At 44.8% G+C, this 26098-nt stretch overlaps 3 protein-coding genes across 4 annotated transcripts; 2 read left to right on the top strand and 1 right to left on the bottom strand.

Moving 5' to 3' along the window:
• Window positions 1-1128: 1128 nt before the first annotated feature.
• LOC310776922 (rab5 GDP/GTP exchange factor-like) lies at window positions 1129-10548 on the top strand. Its single transcript, XM_083637135.1, has 9 exons — window positions 1129-1240; window positions 2024-2253; window positions 2424-2596; window positions 4274-4446; window positions 4644-4725; window positions 4952-5084; window positions 5240-5331; window positions 5992-6248; window positions 7775-10548. The coding sequence occupies exons 2-9, from the start codon at window positions 2075-2077 to the stop codon at window positions 8225-8227; spliced, it is 1542 nt and encodes a 513-aa protein (XP_083493261.1). The 5' UTR covers window positions 1129-1240; window positions 2024-2074; the 3' UTR covers window positions 8228-10548.
• A 437-nt stretch (window positions 10549-10985) lies between these two features.
• On the top strand, window positions 10986-13449 carry LOC310777556 (high affinity immunoglobulin gamma Fc receptor I-like). Of its 2 annotated transcripts, none has more exons than XM_083637924.1 (6): window positions 10986-11050; window positions 11155-11190; window positions 11534-11821; window positions 12058-12330; window positions 12533-12793; window positions 12958-13449. In XM_083637924.1, exons 1-6 carry the CDS (start codon window positions 11017-11019, stop codon window positions 13212-13214), a joined length of 1149 nt encoding a protein of 382 aa, XP_083494050.1. In that variant the 5' UTR covers window positions 10986-11016; the 3' UTR covers window positions 13215-13449. The 2 variants fall into 2 exon arrangements, with proteins under 2 accessions (XP_083494050.1, XP_083494049.1); XM_083637923.1 differs by having other exon boundaries at window positions 12955-13449.
• A 1273-nt stretch (window positions 13450-14722) lies between these two features.
• Window positions 14723-17209, bottom strand: otol1b (otolin 1b; the record flags this gene model as incomplete). Its single annotated transcript, XM_083636742.1, has 3 exons — window positions 14723-15621; window positions 15719-15790; window positions 16855-17209. The coding sequence occupies 3 exons, from the start codon at window positions 17207-17209 to the stop codon at window positions 14723-14725; spliced, it is 1326 nt and encodes a 441-aa protein (XP_083492868.1).
• Between the last annotated feature and the right edge of the window lie 8889 nt (window positions 17210-26098).

Here is a 26098-nt window from a genome sequence, read left to right as displayed (position 1 = left end):
TGGAGGCATTGAGTAGTAGTTTGGAATCAAATAATGTTTTTTGGATGGAGGAGAAGTTATCTTGGAGAATGGATACGGCGGTAAGTGGGTCGGCTGCGGAGGCATATATTACGGTATCATCGGCGTAGAGATGTATGGATGCGTTAGAAATTGTTTCAGGTAGGTTATTTATGTAGATGGAGAAAAGTGTTGGTCCTAATGAGGAGCCTTGGGGAACTCCTTTGGTAGCAGAGCAGGGTTGGGAAGTCAGATGGCCACTACGGACGCACTGTGAGCGCCCGTCGAAGTAGTTGGAAAACCAGGATATGGAGTGATCGGAGAAGCCAGCAAGTGAGAGTCTGTGTAGAAGAATATTGTGATCGACTGTGTCGAAAGCTTTGGATAGATCAATAAACAGTGCAGCACATGAGAGTTTCTGGTCAAGGTTGGAGTATATGTCATTCAGAACTTTGACAGTGGCAGACACACAGCTATGGTTCTTTCGGAAGCCAGACTGGGATTCCGAGAGAATACCATTCATAACACCCTTAAGATTACTTAAGGGTGTTATGTGCAGCCTTTTTCTTAATATAGAAACCTTAACTCAGACTTTAAGGAAAATCTTAACCCAAGGTGTTTTATGCAACCGGCCCCTGACATTTTTGGACAAAAATTGTTCTATCAAATACAGCTCTTGATTAGCTCTTTTTCGACACATGAAGGGCACATGTTCTAAATCTAAACCAACCCAGAGTTATTCATCAAAAACCAAAAGACCTCACACTGAACAATTTTGGCCAAAAGGGCACAAGTGCACTTGACCCTTAACCTGACTCCGCCAGATGGGGGCGGCATTGTTCCACAAATTCACAATCCCACTGTGAAACAAATGTGAACCAACCTACATCCATCTGGCAGCGTCAGGTTACTTGACCCTGGCTCTGATGACTTTCTTCCAAATAAAATGAAGATATAAAACTATATTTCGGTGAATGTTAATATATAGTTCATTAAATATTATGTCATCCTCCACATAGTTTTCATAAAGATAGAATTTAATAAAAGTTGCTGTTCACACTCCGATGTGGTAGGTGGCGATACAACACCCGTTTACTTGATTTGTGAGGAACCCAAAAAGAGAGGAAGAAAAAAAAAACGACGGACAAAATGGCTGTGACGAAGCTAACGTAAACATCAACCCACAATAGACTGGAGCTGGAGTGGATATAATTACCCGATAGCTGACACTACGAATGAGATTGTATGTGAAACAAGATTCACGTAACGAATGTAGAACAGCGTTATTAACACTATCGCTTTACGTTAGCTAGGTACGCAGCTAATGTAGCTAGCTAAGCTAGTTAAACACTAGCTAAAGTAGACTGGAATTTGATGGGAGATATGGTTAGCTATAGCTATAACGTTAGCTATCTTGTTGACTTCGTTATTGCAACACGACATAGAACATCCATAATTTCGAAACGACGGGGAGTAATTCTAACTTCTGAATAAAGGTAGTTGAGAAGATGCTATAGAGTTTATCATGTCATAAAGTTAACGTTGATGTTGACAGTAGCTAAGCTAAGTCAACGTTAGCTATCGTCAACGCTAACCAATGTTAGTGAAGACTGCACTTAACCAAAATCAGTGTTATAATCTAGCACAGGTGGACCTTCGCCAGATGTAGGTAGGCCCCAATAAATGAATTGAAAATACGCCCTGAATGAGTTCGGCACCACTCACCAGGGACTTGTTTCAACATTTTGAACCATCAAGCAATAAGCTAATGTACGACAAATTACGTCCGAAGGATATGTAGCCTTGCGAAAATGCTTCACTTCTCTTGACTTTAGCCATTCAAGTTAACATATACGAATTATCGCTAAGATATGAACGCATAATCTGAATAGCAATTTTAAGATGATTAATTCAATTACTGTAGATTAGAATGACATGCCCTGTTACGAATGATAACTCAAAAGTGTGATACATTTTTTAAATCACCACGCTTCTTACCATCATAATTATTTTGATTTTCCAACAGGATTGAATCGTGTGATATTCCCAGCAGTGTTCCTACCTGGAGAGTGGGAAGATGAGCCAGCGGTCGGAACGCCGTGGCATCCATCTGGACCAATCAGAACTGCTGTGCAGCAAAGGATGTGGTTTTTATGGCAACACAGCCTGGCATGGCCTGTGCTCAAAGTGCTGCCGAGAGGAAAATCAACGAGACAAACAGAAACAGATTCAAGAAGACTGGGAATTTGCAGAGAGGTTTGTCTTTCTCTAGATGCCCCTATCATGTACTATTTAGATAGGGCCAATACCTTGTCTCTTGCTGTCTTACCTGCGATCTGCTTGTTTTCATTTTGTTTGCCCGCCCGTATGTCTGCCTGTCCATTGCTCAAGGCGCAATACTAGTCTTACTGTCTTTTCCCTCCCAGACTGCAGAAAGAGGAAGATGAAGCATATGCAAGCAGACACCAGAGGGCACAGCCCCAGCCTGCCATTACACCCTTCAACAAGTTTGAGGAAAGGAAAACCAAGGAAAAGTCCAGCAAAGTCAATACAGTCTCTAAGTTTTTTAGTCCTTCCACAAAAACACCACCTAAAAAAGGTACATAATATTGCCCATATTTGGCTGCAAGAGATGCTAGAGTTATTTATTGTGCGCGTGTGTGTGTGTGTGTGTGTGTGTGTTAGGGCTGGGCAATTAACCAAAAATGTATCAAAACCAACATTTAGAACCTATAACCGAGTTAATCTTACTCATGTCCATTAATTAAATTAATGTTAATCCATTACTTTCCCCAATGCGTGCGTTCGTGTACTGTCGCCTTTAAAAAAACTAAGTCTGTCACGTGCCGCTGCATCCAAATTAACGTTAGTCCTTGTTCAGGCGTTCACTCAAAGCGAAGCTGTCGGCCGTTGGATGACATGAGCGAAAACACAGACAAACAGTACAGTACAGAGTAGACCTTGTCAGAGAACCATGAGGGCAATGTTAAAAAAAGCACATCAAATAATCGTTCATTAATCGTAATCGAGGTAAAAGTTTTAAATAATCATGATATTGATTTGAAGTCATATCGCCCAGCCCTTAGCCCTAGAGACTCGATGTCTGTGGTTCAGAGGGGAAAACAATTATTTGGGGACTTTCTCTCTGACCTTTAGACTTTGCAATGTTAGGATGATGTCATCATTCCTACTGTGATGTCATAGATCACTCACTGATGATGTCATAACACAAGGTGATGTAGAAAGTCAGGTTGCAAGCACACTCGAAAATATTAAAAACTCACTGGGTGCAGGGCAAGCACGACGCTGAGGAAGGTCTTTGACTGAAACGTTCGTTGCTGCTGCCCAGGTGTATGAGGTGAATAAATCAACAAGAAAGACATTTGGAGTGCTGGCTTTTTCTCTTTTTCATAACACAAGGTGATGTCATGTCCGGGACCTATAAAGGTTCGGTTCTGCAGGTCCTCTGCAGTTGTTCATAGACTAACCTCACGACAACCTTCTGCAACAGTTCCCATCTTTCGAACCTTGCAGACTCAGCTATCAAGTGCTACAGCGTTGCTAGTTATCGAGACTTCAGTTACCAAGTGTGTCTTGGACATTAAGTATCCGCACCTAAATCCACATGTCTCACAGCGACCCTAACATGCAATGCATGGGAAGAGAAAACATGAGAAAATGTATGTTAAATCTGGTTAAAATGTGAGAGTCCCTCCTAAAATTAGCCTGGGTGAACCCAGCCTTCAATGTGACATCACAGACTGTAGCGTAAGTCTCTTCATGACCGATAGTACATGGAGGTCATGTGGAGGCTGGGTTTACCCAGGCTATCCTAAAATGTCAATACCAGTCATCTCAAATGGAGCACTTGAAAGCATGTAGAAAGTTTCCACCACTAACCTTAAGCATAGAGGTAAATGTGTCATTATCTGCTGCCAGTTGTTATTCTTTGATTATTATTATTTTTAGCTTAATGTTGGCTTACTACTGAAATATTGAATGAAAAGTGTTCTAGCTATATATATTTTTGAGGAATTGTTATGATGACACATTTTAATTCTGGCGAAACACACACACACACACACAGTAGCCCCAATGATCTGCTTTGTGCTTTAATTAACACTTTGCTGGTTGTGTGGCTTGATTACCCACACACAGAATATATGTGAGTGCAGTGCAGTTGGTCATGACCACGTTTATTTGACATGGACATATTTGGAGAAAATTCTGCATGTCTTATCTTTCAATTTAAATATTATCAACTGTCTTCTCCCAGATGCTGCTCCTTTTGAGAGTCAGCCCAGCTCCAGCTCTTCTGCGAGCCGGCAGCCCATTTCGGACTCCGACCACGCCACACGAGAGTTCATCGACTTCCTCAAACCTCTCAAGCCTGGCAGGGAGATCTTCAAACAGTGTCGGGCCTTCACTGAGGGCATGGTCTACAAGAGGGTGAGCTACAGTGGATTACCTACAGTGTCTGACATGTTTGTTGGTGAATTGATCTTGTAGGAGCCAAGTGGGGGGTTTTTTCTTTCTTTTTTGCTCCAACATATTTATCATGATAATTGTTTTTAGTGAAAGCCTCACAGCTCACTGGGGTTTAAAGTAAGTCTGAGCTGTGTTTTTTTTCCCACACATTTCTCCAGGACCTGGGTGCTGATGAGCAATCGGAGTGTGTTCAGGACTTCTACCAGAACCTCTCAGACCGCCTCCACACCCATTTCAAAGGTATTTGCGTTCGTGTTACGATCATGTAGTCATACATTATTGTGATAAGCAGACCCTGAATGCCAGTTCACTAACAAGTGTTCACTAACACACACACACACACACGTGTGTACCGCCGCCGACACGTGTGCATGCGGTGTGTGGTGTGTGTGTGACAATAAAGACGGGCTTGTCCGTCCCCTGTTGTTTGTTTTTGTTTGATTTGCTCTGTGTATGTTGACCCCAGGTTCATCAGATCGCGTAGAGAGTGTTATGGATGAAGTAGAGAAGTACATGCTGACTCGTCTGTACGAGGAAGTCTTCTGTCCTGAAACCACAGATGATGAGAATAAGGACCTGGCCATTCAGAAGAGAATCAGGTACGACTACGTGCACATACGTTTTGACAATTATATTGTAAGCTACATTCATATCTACTGGTTGAGTACAGAAACACTATTTACAAATAATTGGACTGACTGGATCTGAGTGTTAAGCAGATTGTGATCCTGGTTATGTACTGTAAATACTGTAGGTCCTTGCATTGGGTCACCATTGAGATGCTGTGTGTTCCTGTGGATGAGGAGATCCCTGAGGTTTCTGACAGTGTAGTCAAAGCAATCACGGGTGAGTCTCATACAGGATTATTTTGTAACTCAAAGAAAGGACATCCCCTCGCGCTCGTGCCCCCATAGTTAAAAAGAACAGATACAGAAATTCCTTTGTGCCCGTCTCTATCAGAGCGTTGAACGCTGCTGGGGTACAAATGTAATGTCTCCCCATCTGCCGTTGCTGTTATTTTGTTATTTATTTATTTTATCCTTTTATTCTTTTATTCTTTTATCTTTATTTATTCTTAGGGGTACAGTACAGTATATCTGTATTATATACTTTGTCTGCCCTTTGGTCTGGACTGAGGTTTTTTCTTTTGTGCATTAATACAATGATACATTGTAGCTCTTTCTTGTGATATATATGTGCTGCTGTGAGCGAACTACACTTTGCTACTATGCACTTTATATCTCTACTGTGCACTTTAGATCGTTGCTACTGTTGTCATTTGCACTTTAACTATTGTGTTGCACTTTAAACTGCTGCTCTAGACTGTTTTTACAATGTTTTTTTTTGTCTTATTTGTTTTTATGTATGTACTTCGTACTACGCTTTCTGCAATCCAATTTGCCCTTTTGGGACACTTAATAAATCTTGAATCTTGTTATCCTGGTGGCAATACGATTTGCGAAAGGCAGAATTTTTCTTCTCCTCAAAATGTCTGCGTCATTCCAGATGTGATCGAGATGGACTCAAAGCGTGTGCCCAAGGACAAGCTGAGGTGCATCACCCGCTGCAGCAAGCACATCTTCAACGCCATCAAGGCCACCACGAGAGAGGTGGCTTCTGCCGACGACTTCCTCCCCACGCTCATCTACATTGTGCTGAAGGCAAACCCGCCGCGACTGCAGTCCAATATCCAGTACATCACCCGCTTCTGCAACCCCAGCAGGCTCATGACCGGGGAAGATGGCTACTACTTCACTAATCTGGTGAGGCAGCGAGTGTGTGCGCGTATGTGTGCATTATCTGTGTGTGTCTGGGTATGTGCACAAGAACATTGAAAGAGAACATGTTCTGAGCAACCTTAAAGAGGGGGGGGGGGGGCGAATCACCCTAAGGGCTAATGTACACCGCCTCCGGAACAGATGCGGCTGCAAACCAGCTATCTCTTCCTACACATAAATCCCGCAGCTGTAGCAGGTTGAGGGAAAGTCATTAGATGTAGCAGGTTGAGGGAAAGTCATTAGATGTCATTAGATGTAGCAGGTTGAGGGAAAGTGAGTACACACAGAAAGTTTGAATCACAACACCTCATCCCAACATAACCTGTGGACTGCAATGCATTGAACATCACAGATTGATAATGTGTAACACTGTAATAGTGGCTTTCCACTGCCAGTACCCGCTCTACATGGCTCTACACGGCTCTGCTTTTGGTAGTACCTGGTGGTTTTCCAAAAAGTAACCCCTCAATGTGCCTACCGCCCACAACTGGTCGTGATAGGGACGCCGCTACGCAACTGCCGTCCTGTGAAACCGTGTAAACACACCAAGGAGATAGCCTCAGAGGCTCCCCTTTATAGCTACCCTAGTGCAGAGAATTAAAGCCCCTACATGGAACTTTGAGCTGGTTATGAAATACTGATGCCTCTATATATGACCTACATCAGCAAATGAGCCTATCAGCGAGAAGAATGGCTATTTCTATATGGTTCTTCTAAAGGCCTTTGCATGGGTCACAACACCGGGAAGGAGGCTCGGTGTTTGCCGTCTGCTAAGGCTGAGCAAGGAGGCAGATTTAATTTCAGAAGAGACCGAAGGCAGCAAGACAAAAGACTGCTGAATAAAACAGGAGAGTTTGGGAAATCCTGCATGCAAGAGGGTAAGGTTAACTGGTAGCTACTGTTAGCATATGGTGCGACACACACTGTTCGATCAGCAGTCTGCAGTGATTTCACGTCACCTTTCAGCTCGCTTGGAACTTCGACAGATGTGGTACCAAAAAAAAGTAGCGCCTCCACTTGCCTCAGCCTGATACTTGCCCAGTGGAAAACCAAAAAAAGGCAGTTAGAGCAATGGCGAGTAGAGCAGGTACTGGTGGCGGAAAACCGCTATAGGTTGAGGCGATGTCTCGTCATAGACGCTGGGTTAGCTGGCTCAGCCTGGCTGGGGGCGTGGTCAGGGTGGGGTAAATCCCCCGTTCTATCCATTCAGCAAAGTTAGAATTTAGCTGCTAGCCCAGCCCAGGCAGACACGATCGGGGTTTTAACCACCGCAGTAAACGCACATCTGAGCAGACGTCTTGTGTTCTGCTCTAGGACCCCCAAACCTATACAGTTTAGAGCCGCAGCACCGTCCTTTGGTGAGTCAGCCCATTGAGATATATCGGCGGTTTTACCCCACTCGCGCGCCAGCCGTATAACATTTTGTGAGCGTTCCCACACATGCCGACTGTCTCTATAAGAGTCTGGGAGGGAATTTTCCTTTACTGACCCCTTCCTTGACCTCTCCCCAGTGCTGTGCGGTGGCCTTCATAGAGAAGCTGGACGGCCAGTCTCTGAACCTGAGCTCTGAGGAGTTTGAGCTCTACATGTCTGGCCAGGCGTCCCCCCAGCGGCCCCAGGCCTCTGGAGCTGCATCCTCATCGTCTCCCACCTCCTCAGGCAGCGCGGCCCTCAATCAGGTCCACAAACGGCTGGACCTGCTCACAGGGCTGGGGGTAAGGCAGGAGCGGGTCATGGAGGAAGCTCGCCGGCTGGAGAGCGACCTGATCGACTGGACGGACGGAGTGGAGCACAAGGTGCAGGACGTTCTGGAGAGGTTTCCGCTGGAGATGCAAACCCCCGCCGCCGCCGCAGCCGCCACCACGGCGACCGGCACTCCTGCGGCATCATCGGCCATCGACTCTGACAATGTTGAGAATGACCTCCTGCCCCCACCGCTCCAACCGCAGGTGTTTGCCGGCTGACGTGTCTGATTCTGGGCAAAGAGTTCAACCCTGTTACGCTTTACTCCTCCTCCCCCTTTCCCCTGCTGTTAAACCTTCCAGTCCGTATGCACATACAGCACAGCAGCCCCCCCCACCACTCCAGACATTTAGGTGTCAGCCCCCCCCCACCACTCCAGACGTTTAGGTGACAGCCCCCCCCCACCACTCCAGACGTTTAGGTGTCGCTCGCCCAAAATGGCATCCTCAGTACCTCAGTACTTATTGTCAATTGTCATTGTTCTCTCATTTATACCGATGGTATAAATGGTTGGATGTTTCTGTCACCATTCGGGACATTTCAGGCGTAGTATATTTCTCACAATGAAGAAAGATCTTTTTCTTTTTGGCAAAGGACATGATGAGGCAATCTGAATTCCCTGAAATCATGAGGAAATACCCCTCCAGCTCATGTTAGTGATTTGTACTCTTATCTACTGTATTTCTCTGTCCTGCATAGTAAGGTGTGACATTTCAGCAAATCAAGAGAAACTGTGGTGGTTGGCATGGGTGCAGGTGAGCATATCGCTGCTGTCAGGTGAAAACTTTCTCTCTAAAATGTCAGCTTTTCAAGAGCAAATAAAAAGCTTGACAACCAACCCGGTAGTGGTACAGTACTTCCAGCTTAGTCAGACGTTCCTACAGGCACAATTGGCCACGTCTGTGGGTGGGAAGCTGGTGGGTATGAGTCCTGGTCACTGCACTATCGCCTCCTCTGGTCGGTCGGGGCGGCTGTTTAATCTTCCTGTAGAGAACTTTCAATCCTTCACATGAAATTAAAACGTGAAAATCCCCAATATTGGAGTTATAAGATTTCACTCGACAGTGATGATGATGTGCGTGTGCATGTAGTTTCACCTGCACGGACATGTTTGCTTATTAACATTTTTGCAGCGGAGATTCCATGAGTTGTGTGCAAATATTCTTGCTTTCCTGCCAGACCTCTCACTCCAGTCACAAGCTGGGGTCTATAGAATTTATTTTATTTTTCTATGGAGTGGCAGATGAATTAATTCTTCTGGATGCAATAGGAGACATTATTCCTGTAATATTTACAGTACTATCAATGTCAAAGAACATTGTATGCAGATCTTTAGATGTCTTGAGTACAGGCATGTTGCATTCATTCTAATGATTGGATAGAAATGAATGCTTTTAATTTATTTGAGGATGTCATAGGTCTACCCCATTCTAATCTATTTACAGATTCATGATTTTCTTTCTTTCTTGCTCTGTCAGAGCTGTTAGATCAGTGGGTAAGAAGATGCTATTCCCCTTAATCACTGCATATGGAATCACTTCAAAACGTACTGGTTAACCAGTGCAAAATAATCATTAACCTTTTGAATTAGATGCATCTAAGGACAGCACTTTTCTTTAGCTTGATTTTAATGATCTTAACTCAGAAGTGTGTTTAATGAAGGAAGTATTTGCCTAAACTGTAATGTTGGAGCAGATGCAAACTTGAATTAATTGTTGAAAACAGTTTTGTGGATTTTTGCCAATACTGACATACTGTATTCCAGCTGTCTTTATCTTTGGCAATCCTGTTTGAAGCAGCATGTTTGGGTGACTATGTAACATATTTGGATGAGTGGTACTTTTGAGAAATTTGAAGAGCACGTCTCCCCCTTCCATGCTTGTTAACTAAAATAGTACTTTTTTGCTATAAGTTCACATTTGCAATAATGTAGTCCGTGTGCAGTTGCTATCCAATTTTAGCATAACAAAATGCTTTTAATACAAATTTAAATAATAGCTTGAATAACTGCATATTGCACTGTATGCAGAAGCCATTTATCAGGTATTTTGGAAGTAAAACAAACATCTTGGTAGCCTTAGGTTTGTTATTGTATCACAAGGGAGTAAGTAACTCAATACTGTCTTGTATTTAAATGTAACTTATTGGGGCAGTGTTGTTTTATTAGCATCCATGAGCTTGTGTTAATGAGTAATTATAATAAAAATTCAAAAGGCCCTTTTCCTGCAGTTCACTGTCTGTAGACTGAGTTATGCATGTTTGGATAAAACACAACCTTAAGACTCAATTAACAAGCAGATTTTCTTTTTGTGTATTTCCAAACAGACCAGACAAAATCTTGACTTGTGACTTCATTAACCACCAACAATAGTTCCCGCCCTATACTGAAGTGATGCTGTTTGTATTCTTCCATTTAGAAAACGCAGTCCAAAAGCTCTTACCCTACAAGAAATTGGTATAACAGCTAATATTTTGTTTGTGACTTCACTAAGTGATCTCATGTGTTTCTATTTTTTGCCAGAAATAAAAAATCTAAATGGTGTCAGTGACTACTGATTATTTTGGCAGCAAAGAATATTCAATTCAATATGCTATGGTTCTTTCAAAGTAAAATAACACTTCAATTAAACCTGGAAAACATACAGGACAACTGTTAATAATGATTGGATTTGCCTAGCCCTCTTAGGGATGACTGGATTGATTCAATACCAGAAACCAGTCCTCTCCTGATTCTGCATTGTAGGGGAACTTTAAGTCATAATATGTTTATCATATTAGTTATCCTTTCCCCTGTTAGTTGCTGTGGGTGAATTTTGACCTACATTGTAAGAATGATGTGGTTTTCCCCCTCAGTTTTAAGAATAATATGAACTTCTTGTTTACCCTTATTCCTCAGAAATGAAACCGAGGAACTTATTTTTGGATAAGAGGATATCCTGTTTAAACCACCATTTTCACTTCCCTTGTAATCAGAAATAAAAGACTTAAGCCCACATCTATTGGCAACAGAATGCTCAAAATGGACACACTCCTTTCCCTCCTTGGTGAGTTTTTCTCAGCTCGTTTGCAATATCTCACAATTTTACCAGTGTGTTTGATAATAATGTTAATATACTATTTTTTTTCCTTGAATATTTTCCAATTTCAGTTGTTTCAACACTACCACAGATTGTTGTTTCCGATGGTACGTACCGACTATTCTTATTAGCAGATTTGAAATATAAAAGGTGTTTCAATGGGACAGGTGGGACAATCTCACATAACATAATGTTAAGCTTTGCAAGTATATGTAATTATAATATCATTATTACCATATGTTGCCACAGAACCGATGGCATTTTGGTAATGTGTGCCCAAATTGGGAAGTCAGTTTGCCTAACACTACCAGCAGCATTGCCGATAGAAATAATGTACGCAATCAGACGAAATCAACATTTTCTTGCTTCAGCTAGTCCCTGTATGTTAAACTATTAGGACGTTCATTTTGGATAACCACAAAAAAAACAGACACCAATGTATCTCTGTAGTTCTCTCTATGGCCCCATACCGAGCTGTGATCCAGCAGGTGGCGGGGGACTCCAGGATCTTCTCCGGGCAGAGTATCCGCCTGAGATGCAGCATCCCTGAGGACAACAAGTCCACCTGGAGGCACCTGTGGTTCAGGGGAGCCGAGCAGCTCCAGGAGTCGGAGGAGTTCAGCCTGTGGGACGCCAAGGTGAGGCAGACCGGGAAGTATTCCTGCCAGGGGATCAGGGAGACAATCGTGGGACCCATACACACCCTCAAAAGCCTGCCCGTGGAGATAGAAGTGGATGGTAAGCTCTGGTTTAGCAGTATATCTCATTTGGTCTATCAGCTTCCCCTCCTCTACTGGCTACTTTTAATTGCTGCATATAGCTTCTTGTGGGTTTCTTTGAAGCAAATCTACCAGTGTTTATTTCAAAATAGATCTCAAACACACAGGCATTGCTCCATTTTATCAGTATGATCCTCAATGTGATAATGACCACAGCATGATATTTAGATGTAACTTTCTCTTCTCCCCCATCAGGAGGGTGGGCTATCCTCCAGGTCCCATCCCATCCAACCCTGGTTGGAGAGACCTTGAATGTGACCTGTCGTGTCCGTCACAACCCTACGCTTCAAGAGGTCATTCTGTACAGAGACAATGTTGAAGTTATGAGACAAACTGGCTCCAACCCACATGTCCACCTGTCCAACGTCAACCTCAGGGACCGAGGGCTGTATACATGTAGGGCAACCTGGGACAAACAAAGACGTTCGCGCTCTGTAGAGTCGATGCCCACTCAGGTGTATATCTCAGGTGAGCGCATGTGCCTGATGGTAGACGAGTTTTATTGTCACCAAAGAGTATTGCGTGTGAGTAGCCTACAGATCAGATGTTAAATAGGATCAGTCACTGTTATGGAAAGATGACTCAGCCTAAGTATATTTGTCTCTCAGCAATTATTTCAAACAATTCCAATGTGTCAGCAATGTTTCCTTTGGTCTTGTTTCCTCTTCAGAGATTCTGACACAGCCGTTTTTGGAGGTGGTTTCCAGCGATCCAAATATGATGAAGCTCATCTGCCATCTCCAGTACAACGCCCACGCTCCTGCTCCTCAGATACACTTCTACTTCTACAAGAATGGCAACAAGGTGGCAACGTCCTCTGAGGACAATGTAGTGGTCGGGCGGACCCCAGGCCAGTACAGCTGCAAGGCCAGGGTGCCTGAGTTAGACCTGATGAGGTGGAGTGACACCGAAACCGTTGGCCGAGTGACAGGTACTTAACGTTAAAGTAAATGTAACCTGCTTTTCCTCCAAAAGTTTCCTAAATTATATTTGAATCCTAATCTGTTCCCTTCATAATTCACTCCTGAATTGCCTTGAAATGTGAAACACTGAGCATGGCTACTCTGTTCTGAGGTGAACTGTCTGACCCAGTAGGAACAGAGCAGGGGATTCTTCACCACAGGGGCCCAAAGCCTTTGGCTCCTCCAAACGCAGCCCCTGCCCTCACCCCGCCCACTGCAGCTCCTACTCACCCTCTGCTGGAAGAGGAGATCCCCCAGCCTACAGATGGTCCTCTGAAGTCAATACAGCCAGCAGCTAAACCCCAGCTACCTGATGTGATGCCCAAGACCAACCAAACTATACCTCCAGATCTTGTTGATATGTCTGGGGACTTTCCTGATTTAGAGTGACAAGTTATTGTAAATTACCGAACATTTCAGAAACGAATCCAATTGCTGGATACTCATGTGTAAATTCAAAATCTTTACTTATTGGATCTTTAATCATTCAAGGCCACTCTGCTGTCATTGGAGGCTTTTATATGATTGAGAATCATAACTGTGATGAGGTTCTATTCATATTTTACAGCTTACCATGTGTCAACGTTATTCACTTGATTGTGCAAACATAATTGGATTAGTAGTATTTGAGATCATGACTCATACAATTTAGTTTAAAACAAATAAAGTGTTTCAATAATTATATGTTCTACTGGATTTTATTTTCAGTGTAGACACAAGCTCTTATAACAACCTTATCATACAGAAATATTGCTTTCATATTAGAAATATTGGTATATAATATGAGACAGCAGATATCATACTACTCCAGTGCTTTGCATCATTAAACATTGCAGAAAGGCAAGGTCATTCTACAAGTCTTGCCAGATTTACAGTAAGAGTAATTGTACAGGAATAGGTCACAGTGATATTCTTGATATACTTATATATACTTATATGAGACATACATCATATATCTCTTTATTTCTTGTTTTCTTTAGATAAATACAGATATGGCATCAGTGATAATGTAGTTGGAAAGGATGGTCAGAGTTTGGGAGAGAAACAACAGCGATGTGGTAAGATGGAAACAGGAACATGTAATGAGGGAGTGACTGAGTTACAGAGACTACAGGGTTGCGTGGGTGGAGTAACAGTGATTAAGCATCTTTACAGCCTGGGCCTTAACACGGTAACTAATTTCACCTTTTCATAACAACTGTATGGGGTCATTTTTTATATAACTCCCTCGTTTGGAGTAAAATAGACAATAGAAAAGGGGGTGATTGACAGGTCGCCTGTCCAGTGATCGCGCAGCTTGCCGATCATGGACCAATAGCAGGCGGAGCTGCAGCTCTGGGAAACCCTCATCTCACGTGAGCTGTGCACAGACTGTGCAACCCATTCCCTCCCACTATGCTGACGAAAAATCAAGATGGCGATGGCCACCACTTCAACTCAAAAAGGGAGCCCAAAATCAATGGGATAGCTCTGTCCATATTTTTTTTAGGTCAGTGGGTGGAGTCATGGTGTTTATGCAAGGCTACGATTCAATTTAGACTGTTTATTGTTTATTTTGGATCAATAAATACTTCAGGGTTCAGGGTTAGGAAAGAGCAAAAGTTGAAAAGTACTCAGAAGGCTGTGCAGTAACAACAGGTTTGGAGGTGGCGACAGGTAAAATAAGAAGATAGTCAGGTGAAAGTACAATAAGCACGGGTCCCTCTGATTGAAACATTGCCAGTTCTTGAATTCCCGATCTAGTATAGTGCAGTGAAGTGCACAGTCGATAAGTTGGAAGTAATTTCAGTAGAAGTGAGTATTGTTTGGCAGCACCAGTTTTTGGCCTTTTCATGGATATAGGCTATGAGTTGGAACAGTACAATGGGTGAAGAGAGCCTTGATAGCGCGGGTGAGTGTCAGGCCTGGTCTGAGTATAGCAGGAATCCAGAGAAGATGCTGTCGTCCTCACTGCTGGCATAAGCCCCATTCCAGTCTCTCAGCGTCTCCAGCCACACCTGGTCACCCTCTACCAGCCGCAGCACCACCAGAGTGGACGCCTGGTCGATATCCGCGCCAATGATGGAGTCCCGCGTCCGCACGCGCCGCGCCCCATTCACCACCAGGGTGGCACGCAGAGGCCGATTGCGCACTGTGATGTGGAAGGAGAAGACGTAGACCCCGGCATGAACGCACATGAAGCTGTTGGCAGAGAAGTTGTAGTGGTTCTCGTCGTTGTAGAAGATCTTGTCGAAGCGGATGGGGAAGCCATTGGGAGGGAAAGATTTGCTGGGGGTCATGCCTACACTGAAGGCTGAGCGTTTCTGCGGGATCCCTGCCCCCTTGGCTCCTTTGATGCCGCGAGGGCCCCGCTCCCCTCTCATCCCGTGGAAACCTCTCTCCCCTTTTGGCCCATAGATCCCCCTTATCCCGTGCGGTCCCGGCGAACCTCTCACCCCGGGCTCCCCAGGTGTTCCAGTAGGTCCCGGATCCCCCCGGACACCTGCAGGACCTTCGGGTCCATATTTTCCGTTCAGTCCAGGAGGGCCCGTCACTCCCGGGATACCAGAAGGACCAGAGTCCCCACGCTCACCTTTTTGTCCAATCTCTCCAGTAGTGCCGCACTCCCCTTTATCACCCTTATCTCCCTTCAGACCTGGCTCCCCAGCCAGTCCTGGTGGTCCAGTTGGCCCTTCCTTTCCCGGTTGTCCTGTGTCACCGACAGTCCCATTCTGGCCAGATTCCCCTTTCTCCCCACCGTCACCTTTGTCACCATGCAATCCTACTTCACCTCTCTCACCTTTGGGGCCAACATCACCTGCAGAGTGAGGGACACGGTTTCAGTCTGAGTTCATGTTTGAAGCCTATTAAGAACAATGAAACAATCACTCTAACTCGTTACAGTGTCTCTGTACCTTTCTCTCCTGGTTTCCCGTGAGTTCCTGGTGTCCCACTCATCCCATTGTTTCCTCGATCACCTTTGTCTCCTAAAAAAATATATAATTGATGTTATTCTCAATATATGTGTGGTGGTCTACAAAAACCCTTCACACGGTATGAATTTAACATTTTCATTTGTTGACATTTCCATAAATTATAAACTCTCCCCTATATATAACCTTTTGAATGACTGATAGCTCTCTCAGATCAAAAGTTATGAGTATTTTAATGTTATGTGAAAATTTGCTTTAAACATTCCACAACATTTAGTTTCTACAGTGGCATTCCACCAAAACCATAAAAATAAATAATGTCTCTTTTGCTTTATGAAAATAATTATTCACTATGATGTACTATGGAGATGAAAGTAACCAAATCACTCAAAATCTCAAAATACCTGAAAACTAATTTTCACCCTTCTTTTGCTCATTGCCAACAATGTGTAGCAGCGACATGTGTAGGGTTTCTGCAGGCCATCACACATATGAGTATTAATGACATCAATAAAGGTCTGAATACTTCTAATAGTAATATACTGATATTAATATTTCAGTGACATTAACTACTAATAAGGTTCTTATAACATGCATATTATTGGCACGGTGCACCTTGACAGATTCAGCCAGACAGATTCAGCACCATGGAGAGCTCCAGAGTGGAGGAGCCCACAGGTGAGCAGAGTTATAATCAGCCAATTCAAGTGAACTATGAAACCCCTCTGGGGCGGGAGACAAGAGGCTGCATGCATGCCAACTCTGTGAGCGAGGCCTGACTAACTGGCCAGTCATGCACTGACGGCTATTTCACTAGTTAATAGTTAATGTCATATTTCATAGCTGTGAAATGCAGTTCTGATACCATGAAATATATCCTCATAAATATTTAATGTTGAATTATTCATATTATATTCACCCTTGTCTCCTCTTGAACCCATAGAACCCTTCAGACCCTGTGGTCCGGGTAAAAAACTACTGGGTCCCGGGTCGCCTTTTAAGCCAAGTGCTCCTAAATGAGGGGAAAAAAACAAGGGAAGTTACTGTAGGTTAAAATGCTCAAAACAAAATAAAAAATCTTCATTGCACTTCATCAGGTCTCATTACCAGTCTTATACCTGCCAGTCCTTTGTCTCCCTTCGGCCCCCTGGGGCCTCTCTCAGGTGGGCAGCACTCACAGAAGTTGAAGTAGCACTCGTTGTAGTCCAGGGTGTAGTTCCCAGGGGTCCCAGTGCTGTCAGTGTAGTGCTCGGGGAACTCATGGCTTGGGTGGGTGGTCTTCTCGACAGTGGGCATCGGGTGGGGGGTGCTATCCCCGAGCTTTAGCGTCTTGGGCATGCTGGTGGTCAGATTAGGGATGGGCTTGTACTGGTACTTGGGCTTCTGCGTGCTCCTAGCTTCAGCGTAGGAAGCCACAGTGAGCGCTACCACAACTACAGCAAGTAGGGCTGGGTGACAGGACATAATCCTCATGGTTGACTGGGATCTGAGAACAGAGGAGAGTGTACACAACACACATTCTTACCATTTGTCCACGTGTTAACGTCGTTATCCTTCACACTTACACTCTTTAGGATCTTACTCCAAGTTGCAGGATGAGGTCAGGTGCATTTGCACCCAAACAGTCCAGCAGGCTGGTCCAGTGCTCTCAGAGGACGGCAATCCTTCAGGAGAGACTTCAGATATCTTGTCCAAAGTATGGCACTGGTCCACGGATCAAGTGCATAATAGACTTTTAGTCATGACTCTGATGAAGACGCACTTGGCGTTGAAACGTTTAGTTCTTTAATAAAAGTCTATTAATACACCTGATCCGTGTACTCCAGTGCCATACTTTGGACAATATATCTGAAGTCTCTCCTGAAAGATAGCTCCAAGTATTTCATCTCACTCACATACCGGTAGCCTACTGAATAGAATTATTATTTTCTCTCCTTTCCTCTCTGCTCTTCTGTCATTTCAACTCATCTTCTCACCGCTCCACCTCTGATGTTATTTTCTCGCTTGCAAAACCCAGTGGTAATGTAACTTTCCTGTGTTGCAAATCTCAATCGTGAGCTTTACCAGTCAGTGGTTGTCAGTCGAGTGCCATTCATAACCCAACAGTCTGCAGGTTTAAACCAACGCTACAGCATCTGATTTCACAGATGACTTTGAGAAGAAGTAATCTGTGAAATCAGATGCTGAAGTGTTTGGAATTAAATCCTGCTGACTCTTGAGTCATGATGGCACATGACTGAGAACCAGTGTTATAGTTAAGCCACTATATCCCGAGTCCAAGTCAAGTCTTGAGTCCCCAGTGTTCAGTCCAAGTCACCAAAGAAGAGTAGTCAAGTCCCCTTTACCTGAGTCTGAGTCGGGAGTTACTGAACATATGCGTGAATCTACATGTAGGTGGAACACACGTGCCTGCCCTTGCACAAAATTTAATTATATCAAACCCAAAAAACAGACTTTATCAATTAACAAGTCCCAGTCCTCCACTTGAATTTCCGAGTCCGAATGCATGAATGCTTGAGTCCAAGTCGAGTCACAAGTCCTGAAAATGTGTCCAGGACTCAGACTCAAGTCAAGTCGGACTTGGTCCTGAGAACTGTTGAGTTGTACCCTCCCCAAATATCAACTAATGGTTTTAATGACTGTCTTTACCTGTCATGCTGTCATGCAACTTTCTGAGCAGGATACACCATAGAATAAGAAAAAAGAAAAAACAGGGGAAGGCTTCCTTTTGCACACCAAAAAGAAATCACTTGAATACATAAAAGTAATTGTGTCCACATGTCAACATTGAACAGAGGTGGCACATCCTCCCAAGTCAAGAACAAAATACTACAAAGCATTCCGCTACCAACTTAGACACAGTGTTTCAACCTAGACAGGCCATCTTCAGGCAGCGTAAAGCATGATGCACCACATAAATACTGTCGGTAAGACTTACCCTGTCATGCATACGTGGTCTTGTCATTTATCCCCCTCTCTAGCTGTGGCTTGGAGACGGCACCAGGAGCTCCGGGTGATATCTCTGCCAGGCTTGGCCGAAAGAACATCCCCACCAATGAGGGTGTTTGCTGGAAGCACGGGGTGGGGGAGGTCTGAAATCCAACTACGGCAGGCTGGAGCCGACCCAAGCAGAACCACTGTGCTGTGGCCCATTCTCTGTACCCCTGTTGTGTAGAAAGGTGCTTTTGTGACATGGGATACAGCGCCCGCGACGAGCACTCCCTCAATGTGGGCTGGGCAAGGAGCAAAGGCCGTGGGGCAACGGGTCATCTGATATGGGAGGCATTCCTCCAGAATCCAACCTAGTACCCTGCTACCCTGCTCTTACGCTGGGCCTGGAGCCAAGCTAAGAGGGTTCTGTGAGAGGCCAAAGCACCACAACAGCTCTTTATCTGGTGTCAGTTTGAACAACACTTCCCCTCTACATAGCTACAAGCAGAGTGACCTGCACACCTTTATGAGTTAATCCCATAGCATTTTCACAGCTTCTAGGCCTACAGCACCAGGTGGAAGATTACCCTGATGGATCAAGGACTCTCCAGGGCAATATTTGCAATATTGCCAGATTAACGCTCCTGTGAATTGGTTCCACAGTTCATTTGAAACGACTTCATTATGTGTTGGAAGTGTAAACTGGGGCACGGCACAGGGAAACTGGTGAACATCCAGGAGAAAGCTTTAGCCTAAAGAGCAGCGATAATCTCCTCACTCAACAGGTGCTAAACCTGAGCTGTCAAAGGTAGCAGCTTAGCTCTCCTTAGCTTTAGAGCAGCTAAAATGCCTGCCTGGTCACTGTGACCGAGTTTCCACGCATGAGGCCGAGAGACGGCGGACAATGTTGCATTTTCCGACCATGATTCATAGTGTGGGGCGGCACCGGCAGGACAATGATTCATTCTTGTGTGGCGTAGCGAGATAGCAGCAGGTTTTGATGGGAAAGTAATTTACTGGAAGACAGTCGTCAAGTCATAACGGAGACTTGCCCGTGAGAGTGAGTGTTTGAGCAGTGCTACACCAGAGGACATGCCTCAGTGGTCAAAGACCTCAAGTCCTCAAGGGGATCTATGTCCAGCTATGAATGAGCAGGAAGAAGGGAAATTAAATAGGGAAACAGAGAGAGGTGAACGTGGGATCGAGGGATCAGAAGAGAGACAGAGAGAGAGAGAGAGAGAGAGAGAGAGACACAGAGAGAGAGAGAGAGAAAGCTGTGATGGAGAAAGCTGTGACCGGGATACATGAGAGAATATGACGCCGTTATGCAGCGTCGTTTCCTTTCTTTTATTTTGATGGGGAGGGGGAAGGGGGGTGCGGGGGAGGGGTAGTTGTCATGTCTTGTCGAATTTTTCTGAGAGGAGCCATGTTGGTATACTTTACTATACAGCGTAAGGCGAGACATGACATCCTGAACCCATTATGTGAGAGATGGAGGTGATGTTGATTTCCTTTCAAGGAGGGGTCAGCCAGGAGAGATGAGAAGGCTATAGCCTCTGCTTGGGAGTTAGGAAACGATACACTTTCCGGGGCAATCCGGAAAATGCCAGTAATAGGGTCTGGACTCTGTTGCTATCACATGTGAGCAGTGTTCGCCTCGTTACTCAAAAAAATGTAATATATTACTCGTTACTCGTTGACTTATGAATATGTAGGCCTAATTGCTTTGTCGATAAGTGCCAGTAAGGCTTCAATCTATCTTTTTTCAGCCTATGAATGAATCCATAAATGTGACCTGCTTGATGAAGAGCACACCTGGCTCAAAGTGATGACGAGACACAATCTTTTAAACGACTTCTGTTTTTAATAACGCTGTTGTTACAAATATAAAAGGAATTTCCGCACACTTGAATCTGTACAGATTTCACATTTATTAAGCTTTCGGTCGACTAGACCTTCATCAGAGCTAGTCGACCGAAAGCTTAATAAATGTGAAATCTGTACAGATTCAAGTGTGCGGAAATTCCTTTTATATTTGTAACTCTAGTTATTTTTCCAGCACCTTGGCCAAGACTTGGCTGGGTCGAGCGGTGGCCCTCCCTCAGATAATAACGCTGTTGTAGAATCTGCAACAGGGGCAAACAGGTAAGACCCAAACAAAATGTTGGCAAGATGAAGAAGAGGTCAACAAGTTCCAGCGCATTCTATCAGTAGCCTACACAATGTACCTGTTTGCATTACGTTTGTGTCACAAATAGCCTTGCAACCTTAACCTGAGTCAGCGCTGCAGTAATGCAGTAACTTGAAGTTACCTGGATTAGTAACTGTAATATTATTACTCTTTTGGAAATTGTAATCAGTTACTGGGGAAAAGCAATATATTATGTAATTAATTTATGTAATAATACAGTATATTACTGACCAACACTGCATGTGAGAGAATATCCTAAAAATGGAGGACCAAAATGACCCCAGAGTCCTGAGTGGTAGCGAGCAGGTTGGTTAAACTCATTCCCCAGTATAAAGGCCCATTAACCAGCTCAGCTCTTGTCATAGTGGTTAGCATGTGCGCTTTGGAAGCGGGAGGTCGGTGGATCGAATCCTGCTCCACCCCTGGCCAGTGGGCAAGCCCTTAACATGGGTTGCTGCCAGTGCTGTCAACACAACACAGGTTACACAAGCATGACCAAAACATTATGGAACAGAGTTGTATCTCACACACGTTGGGTCAACGCCCGGATTCAACTTGGCAGGTCTACTTCTACAAAGGCGTACGCCATACGTGAAATACTTGGAATTATAACAGGCCATGGTGGATACAAATGGGCATGACTGTATATCAATGTAATAGCAGTCTGCCAGGCCCAGTAAGGTATCTCTTCTCTGCATTCCTCCTCTCAAGAAGCTTTTAGTGGTCAAGTGAGGGCTTTCCCATGTCCTGGATAACAGTAGATATTAGTCCTCTTAAATATGGATTCATATGCAGGCACGTTCTGATCCAGCACGAAGGTGGGAGGGATGGAAAAGATCAGTTCTGATGCGTGAAATCTCGGATTTGGACATATCTGAAAAGATGTGACCCCGGGATGTTGAACATGTAACGATAGCCAGCTGTAGTGCTGTGTCAAGTGAGTAAACCTCCCCCTGAGACCTCAAGAGACCAGATGCTAGATCTCATGGCTTTCAGCCTCCTCACTAGAGCGTCAGCCTCCCATGCCGGAGGTTCCTGGTTCAATCCCCAGCTGCAGGAGAACCACACAGCACAGCCTACAATGGTGCCATGACCCGGATGGGGGTGAGGTTTAGGGGGGTGAGTGTAACAATAGCCAGCGGTGGTACTGTGCAGTAAACCTCCCCCCTGACACCTCAAAAGATGCTCTCTAGCAACAATCGCTAGAGCCCATTGTTTTAGCCTCCTCGCTAGAGTGTCAGCCTCCCATGCCGATGTCGGAGGTTCCAAGTTCGATTCCCAGCTGCGGGGGACTACAGAACACGGGTTATACTTCTTACTATATGCTCAAAGGAGGCAAACACATTATGGAATAGCTCTCCTACACATCTCAAACTTGCCTGAAACGGGACACGAAATGCTGAGCGTTTCCTTTTTTTTTTATCTGCTTCCCCCTCTGGCTTCTTGTTCACGGTGTTACCACTGCGATCTCCTCTCCCCCGCCCGCACTTTTCTATACCTTTTCCGGCCACTTTATCTCCTCACCTCCGTTTACATCCTCTCCTTCTCCCTTATTCCCCCATTCCCAGCAGCTCGAGTGCAGTGTCCCTGGCTTGCCCCTGCAGACAGCTTCCATAAAGGACAAATAGAGATGGAGAGTAAAGATACGCAGCTGGGCCCTGAGAGAGTGGGGGGCTCCTCTGGGGGTCTCGGTGCCCGACCTCAACCCCGCCGTCTCACTGCGCCATTCAAGACCACACACAACAGCGGCGGTCAGCTTACAGTGCCAGCCTGCTCACGGAGGACCCAGGCGCCGCTTCACCTCTCCATTCATTTAACACTGGCACACCGGCCCTGCACTCACTCTCCATCACACACACACACACACACACACACACACACACACACACACACACACACACACACACACACACACACACACACACATACACACACACACACACACATACACACACACACACACACACACACACACGCACGCATGAGCACACACACACACACACACACACACACACACACACACACACACACACACACACACATATACACACAGACACACACAGAGACACACACACACACACACACACACACACACGCACGCATGCATGCACACAGACACACACACACACACACACACACACACGCACGCACACACACACACACACACACACACACACACACAGACACACACACACACACACACACACACACACACCGTATAGAGCACGGGATGAGGAGAACGCACCGCAAAGGGTTAACTCAACAGGTGCAGCAGAGCAAAGCGAGGACCAAAGATGACTTGGGTGGATGGAGGTGTATTCCCTTACATTAACCCTGCTCATGTAAAGGAGATCTTGAAGTTGCAATGAATATATATAGATTATGCGTGTGTGCGCGCGTATGTGTGTGTGTGTGTGTGTGTGAGTGAGTGTGAGAGAGAGAGAGAGAGAGAGACACACACACACATTTGCCTTGCTTGGTAACTGACACAATACGCAGCCACTCTGTGTATGATGACTCCCCTGTTACTCTAAGCACTAAGAAGGCCATAGACTGTTTCTTGTTCTTGACTGTGGGATCTTATCAAGGAAATCTAGATCCCCGCCGAATTAGCCGCTAATGACTTTGGCAGAGGAGCGGCTGGCAGTGAAGGCACCTCTCATGTAGGAGGACAGAACACAAAAGGACTTTCTCCTGCCACACTTTTCCCCCGACTAGCTCTTCAAATGTTAGGGAGTGTTTTTAAACGCACTCCAAATTGTACTGTTTACATACATGTCCCATCAATCAATTCAGTATAAGCACAATGGTGTTTTGCACAAGAGTAAAGCTCTCTGCACATACTGTGACATCTACATGCATGCAGTGAGGTCAGATACTAATGGCAAATGAAAAATCTGGGCGCTTGGTGAGCTAGAATGGGTTAACCTGTCTGGACCTTGGCACAAGGAATGGTAACATCTTGTCCTGTGTAATAATGAATGCTAATATCTCCATTGGGAATGGAAGAGACTCTGGCCTCATTTGACCCCATCTGCATCAACGAGGTGAGAGCAGGCAGGACGAGGGCAGGATTGAGGCAAAGTGGGCAATGGACAGGAAGTTTATACTACTAGGCAATCTAGTATAGTAATATTGCTCGATTCCTAGGCTTGGCCGCTGCACGGCCTCGTCCGCTCTGCAGCTCACCGAGCTGGCCCTGCAGCTCGCATACGCAGCTCGGCCGCTGCGCGACCCTCACCCTCACACTCACCTGCTCTTATGACATCACTGATGAATGACATCAACCTCCCTGTGTGTTATATGGATTAACAAATTTCACCCGTTTCCTTTGGCATGAGGATGATGACAGAATTTTCACTTTGGTGAACTACTCCTTTTTGGACACTCCTGCTTCTTTCAAAGAAGAAATTTTGTTTCTAGACAGTTCCATTATGAAATGACAGCCTCTGAAAGAAGAGCACTTTCAAGGGTTTTCTGCTGTCTTTTTTAACTTTTCAAGATAAAGTCACTTTTATGAATACTTTTTGCACTCATGATTATTATTATTATTATTATTTTTCTCCTGCTTCTTTTTATTATTAGACATTACATTACATTACATTACGGCATTTGGCAGACGCTTTTATTCAAATCGACTTACAATATCAGAACTTACAATATCACATTTTAGTCTAACACTAACGCTAGTCTAACACTAATGCTAGTCTAATTTCAAGCACATTCACTGACTCTAGCTAATATTTTCTGATGTCGTGACGTGGTGTAGTTCTGCAATCTATAGAGAGCAATCTATATGGCTCTGGCTGCAGCATGCATCGGTTTCTCTTTGATCACGGCTTTCTCCTGCACAAAGGAAAGGATCTGAGCGCCAAGGTTTTAAGGTGGCGCAGCTGCCGTGTAGATTTTTAAGGTGGCGCCGTGTGATCCCTTGAAGGGATTCATGCTCACTGGCTGGGTACGACCTTAAACAGCAGAATTATGGAATAATATGAATTATGATATTGGGACGTCCACAGACGTCCCTGGCACTTCTCGTTACTTTTTTTTAGGACGTCCACAGACGTCCTTGGCACTCAATGTGTTAAGGTAGATCAAAGTGATCATACAGAACTAGACTCCATACCAACTGTGGTGTGTTTTGGTTAAAGTTTGTGGTTGGACAGAAGAAAGAGGGGAAGGAAAGGAGTGTGAGGATCATGAGCCAGTATCTGTGGCCTTTCAGAAAGCAAACATGCTCTGTTAAGAAGGGGAGGAGTGCCGCTATGCTCACATGAGCTGAGTGTGAAGAGAAGGGGATGAGGGGGCATACAGAGAATGAGGGGGTAATGATAGATGTCATGGTTGGATGATCTGAACTCTTTTACCTTGTGCACCTCCCACACTCCTCCTTTACCTTTCCTACACCTGCTCCTCCAACTCTGTGTTCTTCTACCGCCTTCCCTTCCCTCACACCTCATTGTCCACCAATATGGAAGGCTAGTTCAGTAAATAAAGACTTAGAAATGTTGTGTTTATACGACATTAAACTGTGTGTTATTACATAACGTTTGGTAGTGTTAACACATATGTGTAAGGTAAATATTTTTTTGACCGGTAAATACGTGGTGGACCCCCCCCCCCGAAATGGCACTCTGCCTACATCCACCTACATCTCCCAACCTCTTCAATAGACTACTTGCACAACTCCACTACTTCCTGAAATGAGTAGGGCATCTTGGTTTCCTGTCCTACACTATAGAGGGTATGCATGTGATGTCACAGAGGCAGAAGTCACTGTGGGGTCACGCCCACTGAGTCACAGCCAGGGCCGTAGCCAGGGTTCCGAAATAGGGGAGGTCCAGCAAGGGGAGGCCCAGCAAGGGGAGGCGGATTTAAAAAAATTTAGTTTTTTTTCCCCCCTTTTTAAGCCATATTTAGAGTAATATATCATTTTAAATCAACATTAGGATTATACTGTTGTGATGTCATTATTCAGCGTTTGAAGCTCAATTTGGGCCGTTTGAAGCCCAATTTGGGCCGTTTGAAGCCAGATTTGGGCCGTTTGAAGCCCTATTTGGGTCGTTTAAAGCCAGATTTGGGCCGTTTGAAGCCTGATTTGGGCCGTTTGAAGCCCAATTTGGGCCAAGTCCAATTTTACAATGAGATGCACCCACTTTAAACCTGAATAAAGTAATAAAACCACTATTAAACCAGTAGGCGGCGCCTGGCCTGCTGTTCAGTGAGTGGCCTGGCCTGGC

The sequence above is a fragment of the Poromitra crassiceps genome (genome assembly GCF_964638095.1).
Source record: "Poromitra crassiceps genome assembly, chromosome: 5".
Taxonomy (NCBI): domain Eukaryota; kingdom Metazoa; phylum Chordata; class Actinopteri; order Beryciformes; family Melamphaidae; genus Poromitra; species Poromitra crassiceps.
The sequence above is the reverse complement of the archived record's forward strand: the minus strand, read 5'-3'. Positions and strand labels throughout refer to the sequence as shown.

Excerpts from the sequence above, each read along its gene's own strand:
- LOC310776922 (XM_083637135.1), top strand. The coding sequence starts at position 2,075 with ATGAGCCAGCGGTCGGAACGCCGTGGCATCCATCTGGACCAATCAGAA. Across the intron at positions 4,447-4,643 it reads AGGGCATGGTCTACAAGAGG|GACCTGGGTGCTGATGAGCA; the intron begins GTGAGCTACAGT and ends ACATTTCTCCAG. Across the intron at positions 5,332-5,991 it reads TGTAGTCAAAGCAATCACGG|ATGTGATCGAGATGGACTCA; the intron begins GTGAGTCTCATA and ends GCGTCATTCCAG.
- LOC310777556 (XM_083637923.1), top strand. The coding sequence starts at position 11,017 with ATGCTCAAAATGGACACACTCCTTTCCCTCCTTG. Across the intron at positions 11,051-11,154 it reads CACACTCCTTTCCCTCCTTG|TTGTTTCAACACTACCACAG; the intron begins GTGAGTTTTTCT and ends TTCCAATTTCAG. Across the intron at positions 11,191-11,533 it reads ACAGATTGTTGTTTCCGATG|TTCTCTCTATGGCCCCATAC; the intron begins GTACGTACCGAC and ends GTATCTCTGTAG.